The sequence below is a fragment of the Podarcis raffonei genome, chromosome 3, assembly GCF_027172205.1.
Source record: "Podarcis raffonei isolate rPodRaf1 chromosome 3, rPodRaf1.pri, whole genome shotgun sequence".
Lineage (NCBI taxonomy): Eukaryota > Metazoa > Chordata > Lepidosauria > Squamata > Lacertidae > Podarcis > Podarcis raffonei.
The window spans coordinates 93,968,382-93,990,219 of NC_070604.1; the positions used below are offsets into that span (position 1 = coordinate 93,968,382).

General features: G+C 42.6%; 2 protein-coding genes across 4 annotated transcripts in view; one reads left to right on the forward strand and one right to left on the reverse strand.

The window, feature by feature from the left end:
* TP53BP2 (tumor protein p53 binding protein 2) overlaps positions 1-14,907 on the forward strand; it is a 47,790-nt gene extending 32,883 nt beyond the window's left edge. For both annotated transcript variants that reach the window (XM_053383062.1, XM_053383063.1), the window contains 7 exons: positions 1,327-1,810; positions 2,845-3,623; positions 6,492-6,629; positions 6,851-6,984; positions 7,739-7,905; positions 9,147-9,346; positions 14,111-14,907. In XM_053383062.1, the coding sequence (XP_053239037.1) occupies positions 1,327-1,810; positions 2,845-3,623; positions 6,492-6,629; positions 6,851-6,984; positions 7,739-7,905; positions 9,147-9,346; positions 14,111-14,152 (1,944 nt within the window). In that variant the 3' untranslated portion in view covers positions 14,153-14,907. The remainder of the gene's footprint in view (positions 1-1,326; positions 1,811-2,844; positions 3,624-6,491; positions 6,630-6,850; positions 6,985-7,738; positions 7,906-9,146; positions 9,347-14,110) is intronic.
* Positions 1-21,838, reverse strand: part of LOC128411079 (calpain-2 catalytic subunit) — a 268,506-nt gene that overhangs the window by 219,333 nt on the left and 27,335 nt on the right. Inside the window, exons 17-21 of one of the 2 annotated variants that reach the window (XM_053383067.1) lie at positions 21,348-21,416; positions 20,851-20,929; positions 19,943-20,059; positions 18,065-18,123; positions 15,573-16,824 (exon numbers count right to left, since the gene is read on the reverse strand). The exons of the other annotated variant lie outside the window; for it this stretch is intronic. Coding sequence (XP_053239042.1) covers positions 16,801-16,824; positions 18,065-18,123; positions 19,943-20,059; positions 20,851-20,929; positions 21,348-21,416 — 348 coding nt within the window. The 3' untranslated portion in view covers positions 15,573-16,800. Of the gene's footprint in view, positions 1-15,572; positions 16,825-18,064; positions 18,124-19,942; positions 20,060-20,850; positions 20,930-21,347; positions 21,417-21,838 lie in introns of those variants that run through there. 2 annotated transcript variants of the gene reach the window in all.

Consider the following 21,838-nt stretch of genomic DNA (forward strand, 5'->3'; position numbering starts at 1 on the left):
GGCTGGCGGCTCCTTACATGATTGAGAAGGGAAATTGTACCACATGTCTACAAGGGCAAGGGAGGGAAAGTAAATATTTAAAAAAAGATTGTAGAAATATGAGAGAACCCCAGTAGTGCAGTTAGGTAATTTTAGTCTCTGGACTTAATAGTCTTCACCGGGTGTATCACTTTTTATGGCAACGTGCATTTATTTTAATTAACAAATACCCCATAACCCAGTTCTCCAGGCAGTGTGTTATCTGACCTGCTTCAAAATGAAGCATGTCATTTGAGGGGGGTTGCTCCTGGTTTTTTTTTTTTTACTGTTCATTAAGGCCCTGGGCATTTGCTAAAAGATCTTCCCTGATGGCGATTTGGTGCATCTCATTTTAGTCTTTGGGTGGAGCTGATGTCAGATGCTGCCTCTTACAGATGCTGCCCTGAGCCCGGCTTCGGCTGGGGAGGGCGGGATATAAATAAAATTTATTATTATTATTTATTATTACATATCTGCTACCAACTTCAGAACTGAGAAATAATTGGAAAGTTATCAAAAGTTATATTGGAAATGGGAAAGTTATACTGTGAAAGTGTACCTTCTTAAGCTATACAATTCATGTTCAGGATTAGAAGTTGGTAATCTTAATAATTATTCATAAAGGAAACAGTTTATAAGAAGTAAATAAGGAGGCCAGATACAGAAAGGAAGTCTTTTATTTTGTTGTTTGTATTGTTGTATGTTATGTTCACGTTTAACGAAGGTGGATTTGTGTATTGGGGGTGGGGGGCTTGTGTTGTAAATAAAATTCCAATAAAAATTTAAAAATAAAAAAGGAGGTAGTAATAACTTGGCGTAAGTAAAGGTAAAGTTACTCCTGACAGTTAGGTCCAGTCTCAGGCGACTCTGGGGTTGTACGCTCATTTCGCTCTATAGGCCGAGGGAGCTGGCGTTTGTCCGCAGACAGTTTCCAGGTCATGTGGCCAGCATGACTAAGCCGCTTCTAGCATGACTAAGCCGCTTCTGGCGAAGCCAGAGCAGCACACGGAAATGCCGTTTACCTTCCCGCCGGAGCGGTACCTATTTATCTACTTGCACTTGACGTGCTTTCGAACTGCTAGGTGGGCAGGAGCTGGGACCGAACAACGGGAGCTCACCCTGTTGTGGGGATTCGAACCGCCGACCTCCTGATCGGCAGGCCCTAGGCTCAGTGGTTTAGACCACAGCGCCACCCATGCAAACTCAAGTGTCTTTGATTTGCTGTTCTCCAGCAGTTTGGCTTCTCCTTTGACCCCATCACTCTTAGAATAGATTTTCTATTTTCCTGACAATTGTTTTCTCTTACAGACTGGCACTAAAAATGTGGCAAAAGTGCCGCCACCTGTTCCCACCAAACCAAAACAGATAAACTTACCTTACTTTGGTCAAGCTGGTCAGCTGCCTTCTCCAGATGTTAAGCCTGATGGTAATATCCAGAAGCTGCCTCTGACAATTGCTGCTGCAGGAAACAAGCAGAAGCCACCAACCCAGCTAACTCCACCAGCATCTCAGCAGGCCCAGCAAAAGATCTGCGTGTCTCCAAGTGGCCTTCCTGCTAATCCGGACCTGACTCTTCTCAAACAAGAGAGTCCTCCTGCGGCAGCTGTGAGGCCTTTCACCCCTCAGCCAGCCAAAGAGGCTCCCCCTCCACCTTTCCGAAAGCCGCAGACGGTTGCCGCAAGTTCAATCTATAGCATGTACACAAAGCAGCAGACTCCTGGGAAGAACTTCCAACAGGCAGTGCAGAGTGCCCTGACAAGGGCACAGACCAGAGGACCCCATTTTCCAAGTGGTGAGCATTTGGTTTCACTTTGCTTTTCCAAAGCGTGTTCTCCATTACCGAGGAAACTTAGATTCTCTAAAGGGGTGTTGGGCGGGGGGGGGGGGGAGGAAGAGGCCACAGGATGAGAAGTCACTGCGAACCCAAGTGAGAATTCAAAGAGCCAGTATGTCTTTAAATAACTTGTTCTAGTTACACCAGTTTGCTCATATTTTCGGTGGGATCTAGAACAAGTTAGTGGTCCTTAAGCTCCTGGGAAGATCAGTATGGAAAGCTAGTAAAGTGGTAACGTAACATTTCCTCCCTGAAGGGTTTACTCCCCCTCCCCAATAACTATACAAATAAAATGCCCAAATTAAACTTATAACATACAGCGCTTTCATATATGTTCATTCTGCTACAATGAAGTAATCAATATTGATGTGTTGCTTTTCATTTCATATTGATTACACAATATAAAATAAAATATGTCATTACCTCTTAATACTCAAGTGGGGGTGGTTTGTTTGTTTGTTTGAAAGATGTGTGCTGTCAGGTGCAGATCTCAGTGACCCCAGTTTCTCCTAGAACTCTGCTGTGCAGCTCAGCTGGGGAGAAATAACTGCTCTTCCTACACTGTATTGCTCAGATTCAGGGATTTCTGCCTTTTGAGCCTCTGTTGAAGAGCATTCTATAGTACTCTATAGTGTTCTATTGTGTTACATTGCTTCTCTTTAGCCTAACGAAACTCCAGCTAGAATTGGAGCACTGTTGCCCAGTGCTAGGTTTAGGGCTGACCAAATAGTGATGCCTCAGAGTACAATTTTTAGGCTGGGAGAGCACCATATTTTTGTTGCAGGTCCCCTACTTCTACATGCTTTTAATCATATTTATAAGAAAAACTTTTTGGTTACATTAGCAATTTTGATACAAACACGCTGGATTTGTGTTGATAAGTCTCACGTTGGAAAGTCTCACCTGTGTAATGTTTGTGCTCGTAGATTTTGCATTTCCCTGTTCTTGCTGCCAAACTATTTATGGCTTCCTTTTTCTGATTTGTTCCTCAGTGTATGGAAAGCCAGTTATTGCTGGAGCCGGTCCCCCAAATCAACAGCAGCAGGCTGAGAATATTTATTCAACTACTCAAGGGAAGCCAGGCAGCCCAGAACCTGAAATAGAGACTACAGCTTCAGCCAGTGAAAATAATGAAACGGAGCGTATTCCTCGTCCACTCAGCCCAACAAAGCTGTTGCCTTTCTTGTCAAATCCTTACAGAAATCAAAGTGATGCAGATCTGGAAGCCCTTCGGAAGAAGCTATCCAACGCCCCAAGACCACTGAAGAAGCGTAGTTCTATTACTGAGCCAGAGGGTCCTAATGGCCCCAATATTCAAAAGCTCTTGTACCAGAGAACAACTCTGGCTGCTATGGAGACTATCTCTGCCCCATCCTACCCATCAAAGCAAACTTCCGTAGCTGCCGCTGAAAACTCAGCGGAAATCCCAAACCCTTATTTAAGCACAGAAGTGGCCAAAGAGTTAGTTCCTCCTTCACCTGAGCCAACTATTGCAGAAGAGGCAGAAACGCCAAATGCCGATCAGAACGCAGGGCCTCTTCCTCCGTCAGGCCTAGAGAGCGTTCCTGAAGGGATTTCTGACGATGTCGCCCTTGCTCCGCCTGAAATGGAAGAACCGAGTCTGGACGTTCCCTTGCCCATAGAGATGTACATGGAGGAGTACCCCCCCTACCCACCTCCTCCCTACCCTTCAGGAGAACCAGAGAGTTTGGGAGAGGACTCGTTCAGCATGCAACCTCCCGAAGTCACGGGGCAGTTCTCTTTGCCACCTGTAAGTAAAAACAGTTTGTCTTGGTCATTTTAGGCAATTAACACTGAGGTGGTATATTGTGACGCTTCTCTGTAGACCACATGACACAGGTCTGATGATTGCCCACCACACATTGCCGTGATGCATTATCTTTTAATTTCATTTGGTGGAAGCCCTGTTCCAACTCAGGTAAGGGAAAGATGTTCTTTGCTGTGTCCAGTGAATTGCTCTTCTTATTACAGAACAAGTTTTAATTGTGATTCTTTGATACATCCTCGGTAGAAGCCAGTTTATGTAGCATCTCCTCTTGAAGCAGGTGCTAGGTTAATAATATTGGATATCCTCAGTGATGTTTCTGGATCATTTTGTTGGAAATGCAAACTACTAGGGAATAGTAAAGGTGAAAACCTGAAAGCATGCAAATGAGCTTCTTCATTCCTGCCCCATTTCTTGCCAGCTTGCACATGGCAAGACCGTTTGCTCCCTCAGAACCTTATTTGCTCCTGCATCCCGCAATTATTTTTGCCACCTCTGTCTCATTGGCTGAATATTTGACTATGTTCTGTTTGAGATTCGTTCTGGTATAGTCTTGTTAATGGCGTCCCTTCATGTGTTACAAGGAGGTTGAAGCACAAAAATTTGTTATAGACCATGGGTAGGCAAACTAAGGCCCAGGGGCTGGATCTGGCCCAATCGCCTTCTATATCCGGCCTGCGGACGGTCTTGGAATCAGCATGTTTTTACATGAGTAGAATGTGTCCTTTTATTTAAAATGCATCTCTGGGTTATTTGTGGGGCATAGGAATTTGTTCTCCCCCCTCCCCATATAGTCCGGCCCCCCGCAAGGTCTGAAGGATAGTGGACCCGGCCTCCTGCTGAAAAAGTTTGCTGACCCCTGTCATAGACCATTAGTTTGGAATAGAGGGGAAAGATCTCCAAATTCCACCTTGCTACACAGTTATCATAGTCTAGGCTAGTTTGTTACCAGGGCCTGGACATACTGGACATTAATAATGCACTCCCAGAACGTGTTTTGCTTTGTGCCAGTTTTGAGTTAGTTGCCTGTGCAAGTAGTATCTTGTGAAATGAGGCATGGGTTGTTGGAATTCTAACCATTAGGATGTTTCAAAGTTTGGCATTCTGTTGATTCTAGAGTAGTTGAAGAGAAGACGACATTGTGAGTCACGTCCTCCCCCCTTTTCACTATGCGCTGATGTCAGATTTGTAATGTATTCAGGTGGCACATGCAGTGCTCATTGGCAGCTGTTGCCCCACCCTTTTCACACAATGTGCCTTTGTCACATATCCTGTCTGTGTGCGTCGTGCTCACACACAAGTCTCCATTTCTTCTTTTTTACCCCACTTGGCATCTCCCACACTTTTGGGCCAGCTTCAACATTCATTCCTCCCACAGTTTTTGCCCTGCTGCTTTAAATCATCTAGCATGTTTTGGGACTGGATATAACTGCCCCTTGGAACTGCTATTTGAGCTGTGCCAGCATTATGTTAATAAGTAACCCCAGTCTAGCAACGTTGGTATTGACTGGTATTAATTGTGTACTTAAACACACACACACACACACACACACACACACACACCAGTTTTTGCAAGAAAGTAGATTCTGCAAAGAAGAGAAGAGTCACCCTCCTCTCTCCTGTGGTCTGAATTGAACAAAAATAAACATGGTTCTTTTTTATCCTGACATTTAATAAAATTTACATATGCCTCTGAATAGTGTTTATTGCTGCTTCTCAACCAGCTGGGGATATCTGGTTACGAAATAAGTACTGAACACAGAAATCCTGAGTCCCTTCCAACTTTTTGGTTCTGTGATAGCGTGGCAGGATCTGAGCTGTATTTCAAGCAGCCAAGTCCCAATGGGCACAGGGTCTAAATCAGGGGTCAGCAACCTTTTTCAGCCCTGGGCCAGTCCACTGTCCCTCAGACCTTGTGGGAGGCTGGACTATATTTTGAAAAAAAAATATGAATGAATTCCTATGCCCCACAAATAACCCAGAGATGCATTTTAAATAAAAGGACACATTCTACTCATGTAAAAACACGCTGATTCCTGGACCATCTGTGGGCCGGATTTAGAAGGCGATTGGGCCGGATCCAGCCCCTGGGCCTTAGGTTGCCTACCCATCGTCTAAATGGATCCCTTGACTCTTCCCTTTCCACCTCAAACCACAGTCATTCTTCTTGGCCCCACCCCTTCAAACTAAAAGACATTTTGATGAATATGGCAAACTCCCTGTGGCCAAAGAAAAACATACATGGTAACTTTTCATTTGGCTTTGTTTGATTGTGTGTATTCACATCGTTATCCCTCTGCTTCTTCTCGGCGCCCTTTGTACCTTGCTTCTGCTTTCCTCATTCCAGCCATAATCTGGCATATATCGGTTAGTAGAGCATGAGACTCCTCATCTCAGGGTTGTGGGTTCAAGCCCCACGTTGGGCAAAAGATTCCTTCATTTGCAGGGGGTTGGACTAGATGACCCTTGGCAGTCCCTTCCAGGTCTACAATTCTATAATTATGGCAGCGACTCCCTATTGTTCACATTGCTGTGCTCCTCCCTTTCTCGAAACCGCTTGTGTCTAGGACTCTAGGAGCACTGTTTGGACCTGGTTTACTGATAACAATGGTTACATTTGGGAAATATTTTCGAGGGTGGAGTATGCAAACTTCTTTTTATCCAGTTGAGGCGTTTCTTTTTATCAAATTGAGATTTTCAGCACAATACTACTATTGTTTATTGTAAATCAAAGCTTTTAGATTCCCAAGGAGATGGAATTGTGCTAATTGTATCAGTTTTTAATCATTTTGCATTTTTTTTCCCCATTGCAAAAAGCCCCTACAAACTATTTTGCCGTCTTTTCCTCTCCAGGGCAAGAGGACCAATTTGCGCAAAGTTGGCTCAGACAGGATTGCCCATGGAATGCGAGTGAAATTCAACCCCCTTGCTTTGCTTCTTGATTCCTCTCTTGAAGGAGAATTTGACCTTGTTCAGCGGATCATCTACGAGGTATGAATTCCACATTTCCCCATATTGAGATCTAAAACTGCATTCATAGCTGCATGAATTCTTGGTTACAGCCATTTAAGAAATGGTATAGGAGAGCTCCACATTTGAACACTTTCAGATGGTAGTAGAGTTACACCAACAAACTGGGATGTATGAAAAGCCACTGGGATTAATGGAAATCTTAAACTTAGCACCCAGTGCCTCTTTCTCTCTCTCTACAGGTTGAAGATCCCAGCTTGCCCAATGATGAGGGCATCACTGCACTTCACAATGCTGTGTGTGCTGGCCATACAGAGATCGTGAAATTCCTGGTCCAGTTTGGTGTCAACGTAAACGCTGCAGATAGCGATGGATGGTAAGGACAATTTTTGGCTTCTTAACAGAGCATTCTAACCTGACGGTTCTGACACTGTTCAGGTTAGCATTCAGATATGACAATCCCACTAATATTGCTGCTTTTCTTGTGTTTTTTGTTCCGTTTCCTGGAGGGGAGGAGTGGGCACTAGTCGAACAGAATAGTTGGTGGTCTGAACAGCTCTGAAATGAAGCTCTGGGCCAGACTTTTGTCTTCTGTCTAAACCAGTGTTTCCCCAACCCTTGGGTCTCCAGCTGTTTTTTCAGACTGCAATTCCCATCATCCCTGACTGCTGGTCTTGCTAGCCAGGGCTGATGGGAGTTGTAGTCCAAAAACAGCTGGAGACCCAAGGTTGGGGAAACTCTGACGGGATGTTTGGGATTATAGATGGCAAAAGTGTCTCTTCAAGTTGAAATTGGATATTATAGAATGAATGCGTGAAAGTGGGTGCCTATTTTGGACATTCGAAGTAGTTGTTGGTAAGAGGAAGTGATGAAGCTTATTGGTGGAGCATCTGTATTGCGTGCTGAAGGTTCAAGGCTCAATCTCTTGCATCTCCAGGTAGGGCTGAGAGAGAGAGCCATATTTGAAGCCCTGGAGAGCCTCTGCCTGTCAACATATATAACACTGAGCTGTCCTAAGAATCAGGAATTCCTCCCCCGCCACCAAGCTTTAATTTCCCTATTTTTTCACATTTTAATAGTCAAAGGCAGTCAGAACATTCTGTCACTTTTGCTTCCTCCTTGCAATCCAGGACGCCACTGCACTGTGCAGCATCTTGCAATAACGTCCAAGTGTGCAAATTCTTAGTGGAATCGGGTGCTGCTGTTTTTGCCACAACCTACAGTGACCTGCAGACTGCGGCAGACAAGTGTGAAGAAATGGAAGAAGGCTACACGCAGTGCTCCCAGTTTCTTTATGGTATGTACTAGTGTGGCGTTCCAGTTAAGACTGTTGGATTAGAACCGCGGAGACCAGGGTTCAAATCTATACTCAGCTGTGGAGTTGACTGGCTTAGGGAAGGTCAAGATAAACAGAGGGATCTTCCTACTGTTGGTGAAAGCACTCCAAAGTAGGTGCATGGCTTTTTTATTTTTTCTTATGGAGAACGTTCCATAATAGTGGACATCACAACAGAAAAGTCCTTTCTCCAGATTCCCACTAATCTGGAATTGCTTTTATGTGGTTTTCCTCCATGGGTTTAGAAGCCAAAGAATAAGGATTGCTTCTGTTCCGATTTCTGGATCGATCAAGCATGTCAAGTCCCTGGCCTCTAGTAATGTAGTTTACCATACCAAATATAACCTTAGTTGGTTGAAAACAAAACAAAACATTATTTGGTCCTCTTTTGTTTTCTCATAACTTCTCCATGGACAACAATTATTGGTCTCTTCTTTATTTTTTTAAGGTTATTACATTTACTTTGGACAGTTTTTGGACACAATTTTTTACTTTGTAGAAGCAATAGCAACACAGATGGTGTGCTAATTGTTGCTGTTTTAGGAAGTCTTTTCACATGCTTTCCAGATAGGAGATTCCCCCCCCCGCACTTTGTGTTTCTTTCTAGTTAGTGTATTGCTCCATTAATTGGTTGGGAACTCCCTACAGCATTTTGGAAAAGCTCTATTAGGTTTACAACTAGCACAAAGATTAGAATGGTCTTACCTCTGTTTACAGTTAATGGAAAGACCACAGCAAACTGCAGTTCCCATAAAAAAAGGTACCCCTGCCCATACGGTCCAGTCTTGACAGACTCTAGGGTTGTGCGCTCATCTCACTCTAGAGGCTGGGAGCCAGCACTGTCCGCAGACACTTCCGGGTCACGTGGCCAGCGTGACGAAGCTGCTCTGGCGAACCGGCACCAGAGCAGCACACGGAAACGCCGTTTGCCTTCCCGCTATTAAGCGGTACCTATTTATCTACTTGCACTTTGACGTGCTTTCAAACTGCTAGGTGGGCAGGAGCTGGGACCGAACGATGGGAGCTCACCCCGCCGCGGGGATTCGAACCGCCGACCATGCGATCGGCAAGTCCTAGGCGCTGAGGTTTTACCCACAGCACCACCCGCGTCCCTATTGGACGCAGTTCCCATATTGGAGTATTAAAATGAAGAAATGTTTTGTTACGAATCAGTTGCTTAGTACTCTCTTTCTGCATTGCAGGAGTGCAAGAGAAAATGGGAATAATGAACAAAGGAGTTGTGTATGCTCTCTGGGATTATGAAGCTCAGAACGATGACGAACTGTCCATGAAAGGAGGAGACTGCATGATGGTTCTTCGCCGGGAAGATGAAGAAGAAATAGAGTGGTGGTGGGCACAGCTAAATGACAAAGAAGGATATGTGCCACGTAATTTACTTGGGGTAAGTAAAAATTAGCATCAGAACCATTGCAAAGCATTTGTAACCATTACTTGCACCATTTGGCTTTATAACTCGTCTGCCTCTGTTTATATCCACATAATAACCCTGTGAAGTAGGTTAGGATGTATCCCATAATGGCAGCAACACACTTGAATTATGATCTTCCAAGCTTCAGGACTTCAATACTGATGGACTCTTGATATCTTTTCACTAGGGTGTTATAGGCTGAGGGTATACTTCTCAATCTTTTTGAGCAAATGTCTGTTTCTTCTTGTGGTGCAAAAGTGCTCTGTAATTAGCCAGTAAAAGAAACAGTGCTTTTGGAAGGCGTCATGTGATCTTACCTAGAAAGTTTTCTTCCTGCTTCTTCTGCTTAAATCTTGGCATGCTTGCAGATTGAGGAGAGTTTTGCTTGTGTGTTTATACGGGTTTTTGTTTTGTTTTTTTAAAAAAGTGGCTTCCTTGTATTTTCTAATCATTTTGAGGACAAGTAAAAGTTTCATATCAAGTTACAAGTCATTCTTTACAGGGAGAACTGTGTTTTGAGTTCTTTTCTTTTCTTCCCTTTTCTTTCTTTTCTTTTCTTCAATTTGCTGCCCTTGCAGCAATGTGGCAAATCTCTTTGGACTATATTTTCCATTTATATCATTCTGTGCCTCCACAATACAGTAAAACAGTAGCAGATGGACTTTGGCATCACTTTATTTCTAAGTCCTCTCTTTGTTAATCTTTTTATACATGTCTAGTATCTCTGGTCTGGCAGATAATCCGTCAGTGCTGGTAGGGTCTTAACTTGTCTTGGTTTCAGCTGATTGATATTTGATCCCTGGCGGTGCTACATCCTCAAAACAGATAATTCATGTGTTCACAAACCTGAACATTTTCAAAAGCCAGCTTTGAAGGATTGGAATCCTTGTTCTTTCAAAATCAGCTTTATAAACTGAATCTCTTCTCATCCTTGTATTTGTCAGAAATATTGCTCTGCTGGTGCTTATCTGTGCTTAAAATGACTTTCACCAAACGTATCTTTAGAACTCTTGAGAACAGTCTTCAAACACTATTTCCCCCCCTTCAAACAACTCTTTCTAATATTGTGCAGATAACATGTTAGTATTTTTATAAAATATTTTGACATTCTTGTTTTTCCAACCCATAGTCCTCCCTGGTTAAGCCTTTTGCCTCATTACTGATTGATAATTTAATAATTCAGTATGCCTTTTTCACATCGGACAGTGATCTGCTACTTTTAGTGTTGACTGTCACATCAAGAGTTAGAAATTATCCAGTAATACTGTTTTTTGAGGTTATTGCTAGATTAGGGAAGCAAACACTCCATAAAGCACCGTAATCATGCATTATGGCTGCTGGATGAAGGCCATTGAAATAGGGGTGTATTTATAGCAGTGTTGCCCCTGGGCAGAAGAGACCTGCTGCTCCCACCATTTTTCTCCATGCCAAGACAGGTGAGGGAGGAGGCTCAGGTGAGGGAAGATTTGCTGTATATTGCAGGGCTGCCTCCTGATTCTGTGGCTGTCTCTTCAGTAGCTGCTGCCCAGGCATCTTGCTCACATCCAAGCCAGTCTACCAGCCATCCCTGCACTGCTGGTTGCAGCCTTTTTCTCTCCCCGGTTCAGGGCAAGGAAGGAGATCCTACCACCCTAGACTCTATCCTAATGGTGGCAGTGGGGCGACTCAAAGTAAAATAAACCAAACATGGCAAGGAGACTGGAGCTCACATGTCAACCTGCCCAGACTGGAGCCCTATTGCATGCTCATTGGCCAGAAAAACACCGCCAACCAGCCAATCGGATGGGGATTCTGTTCACCATCATCACCACCACCTCCTTCTCCCCATACAGTTTTATTCCCTTTTCTGTGCCAGCAAAAAAAGCAAAAGTCCTCTTGCACCATCTGAAAGGAGGCTACTAATCCCCACAGTGCCCCAGAATGCTTGCTGCTGCCTGTCCCCATTGGCTGCCCTGGGGAGCTGCCCAGTTTGCCCTCCTGTTAATACATCTCTGCATAGCAGCACTGCTGTTTTTTGTGCTATAGCAATAGACCAAAACCAAGTAAGGCACAAGGAACCCCTGCAAAAAACCGAACAAGCTTTAAAATAAGAAATGGGTTATGCCCATTTTAATGCACTGTCTAGTAAAGCAGTGGTTGACAGCTGAAAGTGTCCTGCAAATGAGTCTCTTGCTGTTGTATCAGTTTATGCTTCTAGAATGATTGTCCAGGGCTAAAAGTCTCAAAACACTTCGCTTAAGATCTCTGCAGATAAGTGGAAGTGCCAGGCTGTACCAATCGTGTGGTTTTTTTAAATAAGCGCGCTGCCGCTAAGTTTTCGGGTCTTACAGTTAGCACATGATCTGCTCTTAGAGGGCTTGCCAGCCAAGCTACTTGTCCATCACAGCATTAAGGTGTGGGATTTTGCTCTGAGATCACAATACATTTGCTACTCCCAGCCCAACTGTGTAACATTTTGGTTCCTGCCGTAGAGCTCCAAGATACTAAACTAGTTTGGTATTTGAATGCCAGCTTTGCTTTAGTGCTTCCACTCACTGTTGAGCATTCTTAGTGAAATGCTCTAGCCATTTTCATGAAATGATTGATATTCTTGAGATGTTGAGTGACATTCACTTCAAGATAGTTAGCCAACAGGAGGATAGCAGTTTTATTGTATCTTCTTGGGATTTCTCATAACTACTTTCCCATTTGATGCTGATACGCATTTCCGGAGTCCAGGTAAGCATGCCCTACAATCAGAGCAACTTAATAGACATGCCTGGAAATGCCCTTCTCTGCAAATGGAGGGTAAAAGGTAATTGCATCTAATTGGTTTTGCCTGTGGCGTTTCTCCTGTGATTTCAGCAGACCTCAGCTCCTGAGGAAGAAACTTTTTTTTTGCATGGAGAATATGCGGGAAGCAAAGGAGATGTGGTTTCTTAAATTTCCCTTTGGGCTTGTGTCAAAGACATCGGCTTTCACCTTTTACAAAAACCTGTCACAAGGCGAAAACATACTCCAGACTCCCAGATTCTCTGCAGATGAAGTGCTCAGCTCCTAAGGCAACCCAAAATTGTGCACTTCTGAGTGTGGTCAAGGAGTCTGTCCCATGTACTAAGGACCAAAACAGGGGGGTAAACAGCCAATTTTGGGCAGTATCTAACTTACACATCCTGTCAGCACAAGGATTTGCGCTTCTGCAATGTACCCTTCCCCTCTGTTTTAGGGGTTTCTCCAACTGTCCAGAGCAGATTTGGGGCGGCATGCATGTGGGAAATTTGGCTGTGCAAATGTAAATCCTTGTGCTGATGGGGCACGTTATTTGGATACTGTTCATTGTTGTTTAGCAGACAGCTCAACCCCACTTGGATCAGTTGGCTCCAAGGTGGTCCAAATGAAATAAAAGGGACTGTGTGCAAGAGAACTTGATGTACAGTGGTACCTCGTGTTATGTACTTAACTCGTTCCAGAGGCCTGTTCTTAACCTGAAACGGTTCTTAACCTGAAGCACCACTTTAGCCAATGGGGCCTCCTGCTGCCGCCGGAGCACGATTTCTGTTCTTATCCTGAAGCAAAGTTCTTAACCCGAGGTACTATTTCTGGGTTAGCGGAGTCTGTAACCTGAAGCGTATGTAACCCGAGGTACCACTGTATAACTATTTATTGCATCATCAGTACTCATAGTGCTTTGCAGAATACAAGAAGGCAGACCTCTGCCCAGAGCACAGGGTCATGTAGAAGAGGAGTGCATAAGCAAGAAAAAGATATGCAGTTTCCCACTAGCAGAGCACCTCTTGCCTTGAGGTGGTTTAATAAAGAATTTTTTTAAGGGAAGGGCAAGCCCTGCTATGTAAAGAGGCTGGTCAGATCAAGGCATGGCACATGGCAAACTAACACCCACTTCCCTGCAAGGAATAAGAAAGTGGGCAAAGACCAAGGTGGCCGTGGGAGAATGCATGTTGCCTCCCCTTGTACCTGCCACCCTGTTCCATTCAGAGCAGTTTCAAGTCAGTACAGCAACTTTGCAGTACAGCAACTTTGCAGCCCTGCAGCAAAGAGGATTTCCCTCTCCCTCCTCCTGGGGAGGAATATAAATAGCCAGGAGCCAGCTGCTCCCTTCTCTTCCCTCTGCCACTAAAGGTGGTCCAGAGGTAGCAGACCTAAGATGTAGACATTGTTGTCAATGGCCGCCCAAAAAGGCCTCACGGGCCGCATGCAGCCCTTGAGTTGTGTGTTGGACCACCCTGATCTGAAGCATTGCTTCTGCCATTCATACCCACTTGGCTGCTGCTAGCAATTGATGCAGACCTGTAGAATGTGAAGGTTCCCTGGAGTTGGCAGCAATTTTTAAAAAGTGAATTGGTAGGTGAGTTTTGTCGGCTTCAGTAGGAATTGCTATGGCCAACGTATGTGTTTTTACAAAATATAAATTGCACAGTAAAATAAGCACAGATCCTGCTGATCTATTCCTTTTTATACAAGTAACTCGCGAGTTACAGGCATTTAACTTCTATGCATTCATCTTTATGTGCTTGGCAATGAGAAATAAAAGGGGTTGGGAAGCGTTTGTGGGGAAAGAGGCTTTGGCAGTCCCACCCACCATTGAGCTCCATCTGTTTTGACTCTATGTGACGTTGGCTTTATGTGCTATTCCTGGAATGTAACCCCAACATAAGTTGAGAGTCACCTGTATTCAGGATTTGTTAAGCACGTCTTATGTACCTTGAATTGCTTATTTTATTCTTTCTCCCTCCCCAGCTCTACCCAAGGATTAAGCCAAGGCAAAGAAGCTTGGCGTGAAAACATTTTGAACCGATTTTATGAAGTACCAGCCGCAGGACGAGTTTATCCTTCTTACGGAAGAGAATGCATTCTTTGTGGGTTTGCGCCAATCTCGGGAGACATTTCTATTTACAGTGTGATATGAAAGCAATACTGAGTGTGCTTTGAAAACAGATGAAGGATAGAGTGCATTCACAAGTGGCGGGAGACATTCCCCAATCTGGAATGCGACTTTCAAGCAAATGGATTTAGCTCCATTTAGGTAAACTAAGCCCTATTGGTCAGTCGCTGCCCTTTTTGCCTCTGCAGGTGGCTCCCCCCCCCTAATGCTAATGTACCAGCAAGAACCAATCATTGCTCATCTAGACAGTTGTTCTCTTGCTCCTCTGGTTCCCTTCTCTAAAAAAGGGCCCAGTGCAAGTTAACCAAGCTTTTCGTACAGAGACAAATAATGAACATTCTGCTTACGGAATGTATTTTAGTAGCCGAGTTAATGGTGTGAAAATGACATAATGCATCTTAATAAATAAGGAACCTAAATTCAGTTTTGAGCAATAACTTTCAAGGGCAGTAGCATTTTAGGATTTCCAAAGTATTTGAAATGTGTTATACTGCAAGTAATGTAGTTTCTATAGTGTTTTTTAAAATAGATCTTGTCTGTGTTTTGTAACTTGAGCGTTCGGTATAGAAAACCTGTGTACTCTACATCTCACAAATTTTGTTATAACTATCTTTTTATTCTTAACTGTGATTAAATTTTTGCTTCAGAAATACCAATTTGTCTGGTGTCAGCTTTTAACACTCGGCTTCACAAGGCTTCTGTCATTGAGCTGCCCTCCATGTGCTGACAGGGGCACATGAAAGAGACTACAGTTCATGACTCCTTTATATAGTCAGCATTCTGTGGTTATTAGGTTTGGAAGATGTTCTCTCTGACCTGCAATTTCTATAAATTGCACTGCGCCTCGTATCTAAGCCATGTTGGTTTATCCCAAATTGATTAGTTTACACTGCTAACATTGAGATTTTTTTTAATATGTTTACAAAGAAAACCCCTTGTATCAAAATTGTTTACTTGTATTGGCAATAACCTGCCTGCTTGAATGATGATCTTCCAAGCTTCAGGACTCGATAACTACAATATTGATGGCCTCTTGATAGCTTTTCACTAGGGTATTATATAGGCTGTGAGGGTATTGTGCTGACTCCTCAGTCTTGTTTAGCAAACTTCTACTTCTTCTTGGTGTTCAAAAGTGCACAGTTAATTACCCAGTAAAAGAAACCAGGTTTTTGGAAGGCTTCCTAGTCATATGATCTTACCCAGAAAGTTTTCTTCCTGCTGCTTCTGCTTAAATCTTGGCATGCCTGCAGATTGAGGAGAGATCTGCTGTGCGTGTACATTGCATTTTTAAAGTGAGTTTCTCTTCTGGAGCACAAATTACTTTAGAAATTATTTGATTTACAAATTGGAAAACCAAACATGTTCTTGCATGTCTTTTCAAAACTGATTGTGGCGTGTTAACAATTTTGATAGCGGAACAACACATTGGATTAACAGCAAATTGAACAGGTCAGCTGCCCTCTGTAAATCCATACCTTGGATATGGCCTTTGCCTTGATATGTGATGTGTGAACCTTCTAGCATTTGTAAGAACGCTATCAAATCTTGAAAATATCATGCGCCATACTTTTCTGAAATGGCTGATTTATCACTGTCTAAGCATTACAGCAGTAGACACCTTGATGCTATGTAATCCTAAGGAATTTACACAATTCTCAACAGTTTAAATGTTGCTAGTAGACTTTCTAATTACCTTTAAAAAATCCCATGTATTAGGGGAATGTAAGCATATTTAAGTCAATAGTTAAAAAGGAACTGCATATTAAATAATTTAGTTGTAGTATGCATAAGTGAAGCATACATTTTATTATGATGATTTTCTGGTGCCGTAGTTTCTGAATGGCTGCTGATATGGCTCCAACTGGTAGCAAATTTGCTCATGATGATCAAGTGCAGACTTCTTGATTTCATTAAAGCTATGAAGGTGTCTTGCTGATCAAACCAAGAATATTGTTACTTCACTTAAGAACCATCATTCCACATTTTCAAAAAAAGTTTGGGATTTAAATATCATCTGGTGAAAACTAAAGGTTGGTATAATGCATGTAATATTTGGCACGAAACTGATTTTAGTTGATTAGTTCAAGTAACATTCTTAAATACTGTACTTGGGCTTGGAAAGTGAAGTTGATGGTGTAAGTTTATTGCTCAGCATCTTGAGAATGCATCTTCAGATGTTTAGGTTCTTATAATTCTGAATAATTGTAGGCTGAATGACGAATGCTCCATGTTGCCATTTAAAAGAAGACCGCTACTCATCAGCTTTCATTTAAAACTAACTTCTTGAAATTAGCAAACTTAAGCAAATTAGCTCAAGCAAATAAAATAGAATTACATAAAAAGTTAAAAGCTTGTATACAGAAGCTACCAAGGTAAGTAACTTCCACGGTGTGCTCATTTTGCTTTTTCAGTATTCTTCTCTTGCTTAGCAGCTTCATTCATAAATATAAGATATGCAATAGCTTTCTTCTTTTAACGCTCCATTTTGGTCTTGGATTGATGTTCACGTTCCTAGGAGAATCTTCAGCTGAGGCTCATGGCTTCTTCATATGATAGTAAAACACACCCACTATGGGACAGAAAGAAAAACATGTTACAAACAAGTGTCCCTCTGCCCTCTTGGAATATATTCCGTGAAGCTAGACCAAATTTAGTATGTGTTTCGTAAAAGGAAGTTATCTTTCCGCAAAAAGCACTTGAGGCTAAAAGAGGAAGTGAAATTCACTCTATAGAAGAAGTTGTTGGCAGCTTCGCTTCTGAGAATGAAAGAATGAAAGAAAAGAATGAACACTAATCCCTCTTGGTGTTTTATTCCTATGTAATGAGGACTGCTAACTTTACAATATATCAGATGACACTGGCTGTGGTGTTATCCTGCCAAAAGGCTACATGTTGCTCAGTTCACACACAGTTTTGGAATTGTTAGCCTGCTCCCAGATATAGTGGATAATGAAAAATATATCAGGAGTAGGAAATGTACTACTGCACCCCTAAAATGATTAATAAATGAGCTGCAAATCTGCCAGCATATGAGTGACTTCTGCCACTAGGTTGCTTGTTCAGACACAGAGAAAGCATTAAATTTCGCTGAGGCAGTTCTGCAATGGACTCAGTAATTTTATGTATCTGGTCCATGTATGTTCACATGCTGCTTCCATATGATCAAAGGGAAAACGCAAGATGGAGAACGTTTGCATGTAAGCTATCTATTGCTGTTTCTGCCTGTGTGAGTCAGCTGAAGTCCCGGATTGTTTTTCCCTTGGTGCATCTGCAGAAGTACAAACAGGTAGCGCTTGTAAAAGCCAGTTCACGTGCTTTTGTCTTCAGAGATGCAGGGGCACCATTTTTCATCTGCCACATTATATGTTTCAGGAGGAAGTACATATAAAGCAGCAGTACACAAATTCCACCAGTGTACTTATTCTACATAAATCTGACCAAGGGTGATGGTGTGTTAGTGCTTCATACATCACTTCAAACCTGCAAGGGTGTTCTGTATGCAAAACGAGGTTGACCCTGGCCCAAGGCTCATTGGTGCCTGTTCATGCCCCTGACTATATTGAATAGTTGCAGGAAAATCTTAACCTTGTGCAAAATCTACTGCCCTGTGCTTTTGAGAACAAAAACATCACTTTCTTTCCAAGTGATCATTAGCTCTGGGGGGAAAATGTGTTCCTCTCTGCTAGATGTTCCTGGAAATACTGTACATATCTAGATTGCAAATTACAAACAAAAGCTTTGTAGTTCTTCCTCTGAAGTGACTCTAGCCTCTGCTGTGCTTTTGGATCTCGATAGGAGGAATAACTTACAGTGACAAGATTCATCTGTATCGTTCCTGTTTTCTCAGTATCCAGTTTCTTAAATATCTCTGCATAGAGAGGAGAGAGAAAGAAGAGCAGAGTATTAATAACAAAGTGGAGGCTTCCCGGAAAAAACAAAGCAGCAGTGAAAGGTTTCAGCATGAGAAATAAGGGTGAGAGCTGCAAGTTCATCATCAATTAAGTTCATAAATTAATTTTATAATGAATGATTTTAGAGTGTTGTTTGTGTTGTACTTTTGTATTGTTTTATTGTTGTTAGCCGCCCTGAGCCCGGCTTCGGCTGGGGAGGGCGGGATATAAATAAAATTTATTATCATTATCATCATCATCATCATCAAAAAGACTTAAATTATTTCATACTAAAAGGCATTCATTGTCAGAGGATCACAATATATACTTGAAGGCTGACTACTGTAGCTTTGCAATTTTTTTTTAAAATGAAGAGCCATATGGTTTTTAGTGAAGGATTTGAATTTTTTTGCTTTTCTCGTTCCTACCATTGGTATATAGAATATTTCATCTAGAACTCGTTGTCACACCTTAAGATGCAATCAAATTGTTTGGGCAGTCCATTCATCTGGCTTCCCTGCAGTGAGAAGGGTAATGATGGTACCTCCCTTCCTGCTTGTGCCTCTGCACTACAGCAAACAACTGGTGACATAATTTGGCTATGTGGAAGAAGACCTACTTCTTTCCACGCCAACAATCCCCGTCCCAAAAGTCAGCCGTGTGGCTGGAAGAAGCTGCAGTATGGCCACCTCCCATGTGGGCCCATATCATCTGTCATTACTGAAGCCGTGTTGGACAAGTATTTATTCTATATACTTTTTCATTGCTAATGTTTTTGTTAAATCACTTTGAGATGTTTCATAGGAAGTGACTCATAAACGGAAGAAAATAAGTGCCTTGTGTGCTGCCAGAAATACATTCAGAAAGTGACTAATTTAGCTTTTCCTGCAGGGGAGTGTTGTAATGGCAGACATTACAACAGCATCATAGAGCTGCCAGCACAGGTGAGGTGTTTTGTTTTGTTTTGGCAGCCACTGCTTTGCCAATGGTATTTGAACTACACCTTCAACCTGCATGTATAAGTTGATATAAGGGACGCAGGTGGCGCTGTGGGTTAAACCACAGAGCCTAGGACTTGCCGATCAGAAGGTCAGCGGTTCGAATCCCCATGACGGGGTGAGCTCCCATTGCTCGGTCCCAGCTCCTGCCAACCTAGCAGTTCGAAAGCACGTCAAAGTGCAAGTAGATAAATAGGTACCGCTCCGACGGGAAGGTAAACGGCGTTTCTGTGCGCTGCTCTGGTTCGCCAGAAACGGCTTAGTCATGCTGGCCACATGACCCAGAAACTGCACGCCGGCTCCCTCTGCCAATAAAGTGAGATGAGCGCCGCAACCCCAGAGTTGGCCACGACTGAACCTAATGGTCAGGGGTCCCTTTACCTATAAGTTGATATGGGAAGAGCTCAATCTTGCACTAGGACTGTGGAAAAAAACGGCTACGCTGCTTGACATAGACTCTGCACTGAATGAAATTGCAGCCAACCTGATGTGTGCTGCTGTATGTAACGTACAAAAACCTTACTGCACCCGTAAGAAGCATTATGCCATCAGGCATAGATTATTATTAAACACGTACAGCACTATATAGATATTTAAAGATAGAACTGTCCACAAGCTCAAAGTGAATAGACTACAGCGAAGGAAGAAGAAACCACAGGAACTTGCTGTGTAGAAACACAGGAGAAACACCCCGCCCCCCAAACCTCTGGAAATACAGTAAGTTTTTAAAAAAACCCTTAACATGGTTTTAGGATGGAGATCTTAATATAAATGGATGCTGCGGCTGTGAGATACTCACTGAACAAGGTTTCCAGTCGAATCAGGCATCGAACGAAATTGTCAAAATCGATTATCAGCTGCTCATCAGCAAAACGAGCCACAATGACTTGGTGCAATTGGCAATCCAGCTTAAAACCTACAGCACAAGGAAGCAGAATCTCATTGGCACAAGTGCATTCTCGGGTAGTGTGACCAAACACATGGTAGGGGTTGCCAACCATTTTGTATTTTAGAAAACCCTGATCAAATAAACATAAGGTTTGTGCACTGGAAACCACATATCTTAGCTGGTTGTTGTTGTTTTTTTTTTAATTGGCTATGCTGTCTCCAGGATGATGAGCAGAAATGTGTGCCTGCTCCCTGCATAAGGCAAATTTTTTGTTAATAAGCCTATTGCTGTATAAAGCCCAAACTGCCTTTGTTTAAGATGACTGTACAAGAAGGAAAACATGACTCATGATTTGTTAGCCTGCCTCTTATACAAACAAGCAAGCAGGATGGCACACCCCAGCAGAAATGGTCTGGTTTCTTTCATGTGACAATAATAGCTTTTTAGCACACGGAGTGTCCCTCTATGCACAGCTTGCAAGAAAAAAGAAATTAGATAAAATTGCTAGAAATGGGTGATTCAGAACTTTAATCTGAACTCAAGCTGGATTTGAGTTTGTTGGAATCTCTGCTAACTTCTCTCTCTTACATCAAGGATGTTGGCAAACTGGATTTTAAAAGGGCAAAATCGAGCTGTCAAGAGATGCGCAAGGGAAACCGTTTCAGTTCTCAGGAACTTGGCAACGTCTTTGCAGATTTTTATATTATGGTTACATGTTTTGTATTACCTTAGTCATACTATTGCTTAATGTAAGTTTGTTATGGCCTTTGGATAGAACAATAAACTTATGAACTTTACTGTAACTGTATAAGAGGTACCTGCTGCTTCTAAGGCTTTCCGCATCTCATAGGAGTTCATGGTTCCAGAGCGATCAACATCCATGTCCCTATAAATTTTCTGCAGAACACAAAACCCAGTTAGAGGCCTGACAGCACTTCAAAGCAGAGCAATCTTTCTACAAAACAATCTCTGTGCTTCGCAATGATGCCATAAAATTGGCATCCATTGCTTTAATCTACTCCCATTTTTGCGGGGTTTTTTCTGGGATGAATTTAAAGAGCTATGCCTGTCTTTCTTAAAGTTACTCTTGCGCTCCATAAACTTGACCTAATAATAGTGTCATAACTGAGCACTGCTACTGCTAATGGTGCATTTATACACCCTGATCGCAGTAACCACTACAAGGCCACTGTTCATACATATCTGCGCTAACAGGTCCCAGGAAGGTTAACACACTTCCACAGTCTTAGATGCCAAAGTATGTTTTAGGTAACAGAAGTCTCCCACATGTCTTCATTTAAAGATGTCTTCTTACCTGGTATTTCTGAATCTTTGTCCAAAGTACATTAAATTCCTTTAGTCCCAGCTTGCCGCTACCATCAGTCTTTTTTTTTAGTTAGGGATATTTCGATTTCACAAAGCAAACCTAATTGCTTTTTTTTTTCTTTTTTCAAAACGGGGTATATTTCGGCAAGTGGTTATTTTTGAAAATCAGGGTAGAGAACGATGCCAGTCTCATTCTAGATTCTTTTTCCTATGTACTGGTAAACTCCCTGATGTATTTTACATGTTTAAAAAGCAACCAGCATCAAAACTTGATTAGAACTCCAAATTTCCTGACACCTACCAGATTATCAGGCGTGTTGTGAATACCCAGGTTGCCTCCATGGCAGAGAGTGTTTATGATCTGCTTCAGCTGGTGAGTCAACAGTGCTGTTTCCTGGACAAGGATAGCTTTGCCACTGTGACTCACATGTGGGTAACCTCATGCTTATGAAATACTGCAATGTGCTCTGTGTGGGGCTT